Raw genomic sequence first — 6,315 nt, forward strand, 5'->3', positions numbered from 1 at the left:
CCTTTGAGTTAGAACAGATTATTGTTTTAACAGTCTGTTTTCAGACAAGTATGGCTTAGAAAGGAGGTAAGTTCATCTCAAACATAGCGAGAGACTTGCCCTTTCAGCCCACCTGAAGAACCAGCTGTGTGTAAGGAGTGTAGAAAGTCAGTAAGGAAGTGCTGGGCATAAAGCTTGGCAGGTCTCCACTGCTTCCCCAGGATGTGGGATTTGGAAACAGGAAGAGCCATAGTGTGCTTGGCTGAGTCACTTCACTGCTACTGGAAATCAGAAATTAGCAGTGAGACCACAGGCTGGAGGGACACTTTACTGAAGGACACCTAGAAGAAACCACCTAGCTTTGTGGGGACTGAGGGCAGAACCGCAGGCTGGCCAAGTGCAACAGATGGTGTGCTGCTTCGAGCGGGTGAATGGGTATCGGTCATCTCTCTTGCGATCTGTGAAGTGCAGAAGTCACCCATAAACACTACCTGGACTTTACAGTTTTTCCTTGATGGTGTTAGTCTGCCTGTTTAATACACCAAACAGAGCAGGTAGGGATCTTGCATCAAGATACATGCTACCTTCATTTCTGTAGTGGTTTTGCGTTTTGCCAATATTCTTTAATACAGGTAACAAAGATACTGATTTAGGATCACTACAACATGTGTGTGGTGGGTTTTTTTGTTTTTCCTGCAATGTCGTTTTTTAGAAATTTTAGCCAAGAGCTGCTATGCTGAATTTTACTCAGCCACTCCTGATTTTGGAGGCATCTGGTCTTTCACCTTCACATCTTTCCTTTATTAGGAAATATTCCTGATATCATTGTATAAATGGCCATTAAACAAACTGTCATTAGATGAGCAGAGTGACAAAAGCTTGTCTTATAGATTGTTACAATTCTGAAGGAAACTGCTCTTTCTCTTTATTGAAGTTCTGGGTAAGATTCTTAGCCAGAGAATGAACTTCTACTTGGTTTATGCTATTAAAAAGTATTCTAAGTCAAATGAAGTATTTCTTTTGTACCAGTGGAGATGTCTACTAAGAGTTTGGGCAGTCTGAAATGAGAAGTGGGACACAAGTACTTTGCAGAAGAAAAATCAGTGTGAAGGCACAAATAACTGCATTTTAAATTATGCTATGTTACTGTGTAATAAGGAATCTATTCAATATTGACACTTTGCCTCTTTTGTTAAAGGTCTGTATTTCTTTTGCATCCAATATTTTTTTCTCTTAAAGTTTTCTACTGGTATCCTTTGGTGTTCTAGCATGTTTTAATTTCACTGGTTGGTAATAAACATCCATTATACAATTATCCAGATTAAATAGGTTGGAGTAGATTGCCTTTTACATATCTAGTCAAAGAAAGCTGAAGGTCTGATGCCAGAAGCTAAATTCAAGGATGATGTATGAGGAACCTCTTTGAACCTTGTGTTGCCAGAATAATTTTTAAAACCTGTTAGGAGACTTCTTACAGTGTATTCTGCTATGCTTTGTCTGCAAATTGTGTCTGCTGTGCAGAGGTTTGACTGTACATCTAATGGAACAAACATTTACTCCTAGATAGCTAAGGGATCCATACTTCTGCTAGACTTCGTACTCTGCCCCTGTAGATAATCAGCTTGCTGGCAGAAGTCCTCTAGTCCTCTCTTACTGTGCCTTTGTCCATGTGGGCAAGTTTTGCTCTTTATGAAAGGGCACCATCATCCCTTCCTCTCTGTTACGCATCAGTCAACGCGAGACTTGAGCCTTGGTCCTAATTTTCACTCCTACTGAAACATGTAGGAATCTTTCCTGACTTCTGAGCATAGAAAGGAGTTGTGTTCTAAACTGGATCTGTCTGAAAGGAGGGGAAACATCTGCAGAGCAGTGTCTTGCTAGTGTCTTATAGCCAAGTCGATTAGTTTGTGTCAGTGTTCCACAGCAGTGCCAATGTGGGTCTGCTTGGCCCCATGGCAGATGTCGTGTGCTGTCAAAGACAGTGGAGCAGCTGATGTGTTTTTGTTTTCATATAATTTTCCAGAGGTAATGGTTGGTTATTGAGGGGTCTTTTCTGGATCTATGAACACTTTAGTCTGATGGCATGAGACTGCAGAAATGTCATAATTCAAATCTTTAATTGCAATTCAAATCTTCGGTCATTTTTGTTTTTCTGTAGGATGGAGGATTTAATGAGAAGGGATTAAGCTTAAGGTTCGTCTCAATGTTTGCTGCAGCAAACGCTGAAGCTTTTGTATTTTAAGATACAAGAGTCTCTAACAAAGTGGATGCATATGATTTTTTTTTACTTGTTCTATATATGTACTAGTAGCAGGTAGAAGCTACATAACGGAGAAAAACAGATCCTTTTCAAAGCTATGGGAGCATCAAAATCTTAGAATAATAATAGTAGAGTTTTCTGTTTCGTTACATAGAGAAGAGATGAAAAATAATTTGGAACCCCCTAGTGGCTCTGTGAGAGCCAGGTGCTGTAGAGGAGCCAGGCATTTAACAACAGAAACCAATCAGGTTTTGGTGCAAGTGCAGTTGTTTACTGCTCTGAGTGCTCCTTGCTCTCCTCAGTTAGATCTTTTACCTCATACACCTTGTAGGTAGCACTTGAAATTCCCAGGTGTGTTGCTTGGGACAAACCTTCCCTGAGCCACTGAGTAACTTGCAGTTGTATTTGTAACATGTTGTTTTCTTAGACAACTCATACTGCAGATTCTTGATGATAACTTCATATTTTTTAGGTTCCTGCATTTCTGCAGCGCTTTATAATGAATACATTGAGTGTTCAAGTGCTCTCAGTTGCTGAAAGTAGAGAGCAAATAGTTCCTTTACACACAGCAAGTGTAATAATTGGAGTAATGGCCAGAACCCAAATGTGATTTCCTATTTCAGTAATGCAGGACACTGGAAGCTGTCACAATTTCTTTAAAAAAAATACTTCTCCAGTATTTGCCTGGAGGCAGAGATGCAGCTGGAGGATGCCATCCTGATAACATTCACAGGAGTCCTCTTCAGGTCGGTGTGCTGCCCCATTCCTCCTGCTAGGTACCAGGAGGTACAACGCATTGCAAAACCTGGACTTCTCTGGCCCATCAAAACTTTTCTTATCTTTTGAGCCCACACACTAGAGGCAAAGTCCAGGTTATGAGTCTGGTTCAAACACTATTACAATTAAACAAACAAACTCTAAACCCTCTAAAACATTTCAGATTACCTTGTGAGCTGCAGTCAGGTCTCAAGTAACTATGATAAATGGGCTTTTATTATGTCATAATTAAAACCCAACCTATTCAACTCCTGTAGGTTTCTAGTTATGCTTTCTCATTAATTTTGGTTCCAAGAAGGTATTCTTAAACTCTGCCCACCATTTATTCAGCCACTAGTGCTTGTTTCACAACTAATTTATCATGCGAAAAATACTTTTGTTCCCATTATTTGTTTTTAAAGATTGCCTGTGTGTCCCGGTTTGAGCACCTTTTGCAACTGAGTAAGTTTCAGTAGAGACCAAATCAGAGGAGAATGTGGATTCAGCTATTTTTCAATGTATCAGGTTATATTCCTTTAAAAAGTACCTCAGTATTTCCTTTAAGACACAGTAAATCTTTTGAATGAATCAGATTTCCCTTTAGAAGAGAAACTGAGAATGTTTTCTAATGTCTTCAGCATAAATTTTGCCAAGTCTTTTTTTTTTGCCCCTCTGAAAAGACAAGCAGGAATTTGCTTAATCCAAGCTCATCCTTTTTTACTTTTCAGACAGCAATATTTGTGATAGATCATCAATAATTCAGAACTTGTATTTAATTCCACAATGCAAAATGAAATATCTTTCATTTCTCAGGGAAAATTGATTTGTTCTGGAATTCTCTAGCTGCCTTTTGACCTGCTGTCCTTCAGGCAGTCAGTTGCAATGATAGTAGTATGTATTTTAGACTGTCCAGTAGTGATTTGCACACATACTTTCACTGCTTTGAATTTAATTTGAAAGTGCAATGCAACCAGTAATAAAGTTAGTACTGGCACCTTTGCTGTCTTAAAACGATAGCTTATGAATCAGAGTTAAAAGTAACAATTTCAAGCAGACATAAGCCTCTTTCTTTTTCCGTCCTGGGATAAATAATTATTCATAAAACACACAGTAGCTCATTAACACAATACTAAGCATTTTTTTAATATATATATAGCAAGTTATAGCTATAAGCACTTACTGTTATGGCCTGGAATCTTTCTTTCAGCAGTTCAGCTTCCTCCATTCTAGAAATCAGAAACAGAGACGTAATGAAGGAAAACAGAATGAGACCATAAGCAAAAAAGCCTTCTGGTGAGGTTACGAAAAAAGCTGAGGTGATTTGATCCAATTCCAGAGCGGAGAGAAGGCAGAATTTTTGACTTGTCAGGAGAGTCCCTGAACAGATGAGCAGATCAGTCCAGACACATGTAATGAGGGTGTGTGGAAGAGGCAGACGTGGAGAGTGCTGGCATGAATTGACTGACAAGTTGCAACAGTGGAGCACAAGCCCTTTTCCTTCAGAAGCTGCCAACTCTTTGTTTTAACATGCTCAGTTAGCGTGCCACTGCTTCTTTAACTGTTAAATGCCCAAACTGGAATCTTCCTTGACCATGATAGAAGCAAACTTTTATTTATGTTCCTAATTCTCTTTCTCCCCTTTGTGTATGCTTCTGCTGATGAGCAGGTATTTTAAACTTAGTGAGTGTTCCTATTTCTTATGAAACTTATTTCACCTAGGTGTTTTAACCTGTTGTGATGTTAGTACTGTAGGTGGCATGAGGGTTTTTTGAGATGGCAGTTTTAATTTAGTTTCCTAGATGAAATTTTTAGAGAAGCTCTATTCATAGCTGCAATAATGTTTTAGAACTGTTAACCGAAGGTAAAATAAACTTTAAGCAATCAGGTCTGCCACTGAATGCAAGCGTTAATCTGTGCAATTACTGGTCAGCTATCTGGGACTCAGGGGAAGCTTTGTGTAAGTAAGGATTTCAGGATCATCATTTCAGTGTTACCGGGATGAGTCTGAACACCAGTGGCCCTCATGCCGGATTTCTATTCCGCTGACTTGAAGGGTTTTCTGCTGTGGACTTCTGCTGAAAACAGCATTATGCTCCTTAAGGGAGGACACACATTTTGACCTTTCCAGTTACATGAGTGGGAGTCAGCCTTCCAGAATCAATCTAGGAAACTTGCAAAACAAGTGGAACTGCCTCTACTAAAATCCAACTGTGGAAAAAATTCTAAGCAACATAAAGCTGAGTTCTAACAGCATGAATCTGGAATTCTTTTGCTACCCTTCGTGCCACGTAACTTAAGTCTTTGTAAGGGCAGGAACAGGAGAGTCAGTCAGCATGTTTGCTAATTCCTTCAGATGACTAAACTCAGCAGGATTTGATAAGGGGTTTCACTTTACATGTCAGCACAGTAACCTGAATCTTGGTGGCAAATCAAGCTTATTACTGGCGAATTCTGTGTTACAGAAGTGAACACCTGATGTTGAAGTTACGACCTCATAATTCAATGTGAATCAATATTTCATTTCAATTTCCACCTTTCTAGGACGTCATCACTCATCCACATACACAAGCAGACTATCAGCCTCCTCACTGGGATTAAGGATGCATTAATGATTTGTTTATGCTATGATCCTCCCTGAGGTTTTGTTCAAACTTGCAAAGACCCCATGTTTTATTCTCCAGTGAAGATTAAAACAAAAAATTTAATATACGCTTCATTTGGTCAGCACCAGAAATTTTAAAAAATTGCCACATAAAAGCAAACATGAAGTTCAAAGACAAGTATACAGAGGTATATCAAGAGACAGATTATGTGGGAATTTAAATGCATTCAGTGTATGGATTTGGAGATTCATCCCACTGAATTAAATAGGTTCTTGCTGCAGAAGCCAACAGAAGGAGAATCTTTCTGTTGAATCTTTCATAACTTAGTGTAGCCTGCCTTACTATATTTTGAAAAAAAACCCAAACTTATTTCATCTTTGTCTTCGGTAAAGTTCATCTTAAAATTTAGGTATGCATGTAGACTTCAAAATGTTCAAAAATATTTAAAGCAGCAAATAATTGTATCAGAATAAGGAAGTCTGTTTTGGGCCAAAATCTGTAGTCTGATATAAATGGGATTCCATTTTCAATGAGTAGAGCAATGAGATCAGTATTTCAAGCTCAAATCAGAATTAATGGGATTGCATTGCTTTGAATTTTTATGACCTAAATACTTTCCTCATATTATGCTCCAAAAGTATTTAAATGCTTTATAAACCCTTACTTGTGGGTGTTATATATTTACAGACCACCACATTATTTAACGTGTCTTTCCCT

The 6,315-nt window shown here is 38.6% G+C and overlaps 1 protein-coding gene across 1 annotated transcript in view; it reads right to left on the minus strand.

The window, feature by feature from the left end:
• PALMD (palmdelphin) overlaps positions 1 to 4,458 on the minus strand; it is a 25,670-nt gene extending 21,212 nt beyond the window's left edge. Inside the window, exon 1 of the mRNA XM_010138333.1 lies at positions 4,176 to 4,458. Within this exon, the coding sequence (XP_010136635.1) occupies positions 4,176 to 4,220 (45 nt within the window). The 5' untranslated portion in view covers positions 4,221 to 4,458. The remainder of the gene's footprint in view (positions 1 to 4,175) is intronic.
• Positions 4,459 to 6,315: the final 1,857 nt, after the last annotated feature.

The sequence above is a fragment of the Buceros rhinoceros genome, unplaced genomic scaffold, assembly GCF_000710305.1.
Source record: "Buceros rhinoceros silvestris isolate BGI_N320 unplaced genomic scaffold, ASM71030v1 scaffold3256, whole genome shotgun sequence".
NCBI lineage: Eukaryota > Metazoa > Chordata > Aves > Bucerotiformes > Bucerotidae > Buceros > Buceros rhinoceros.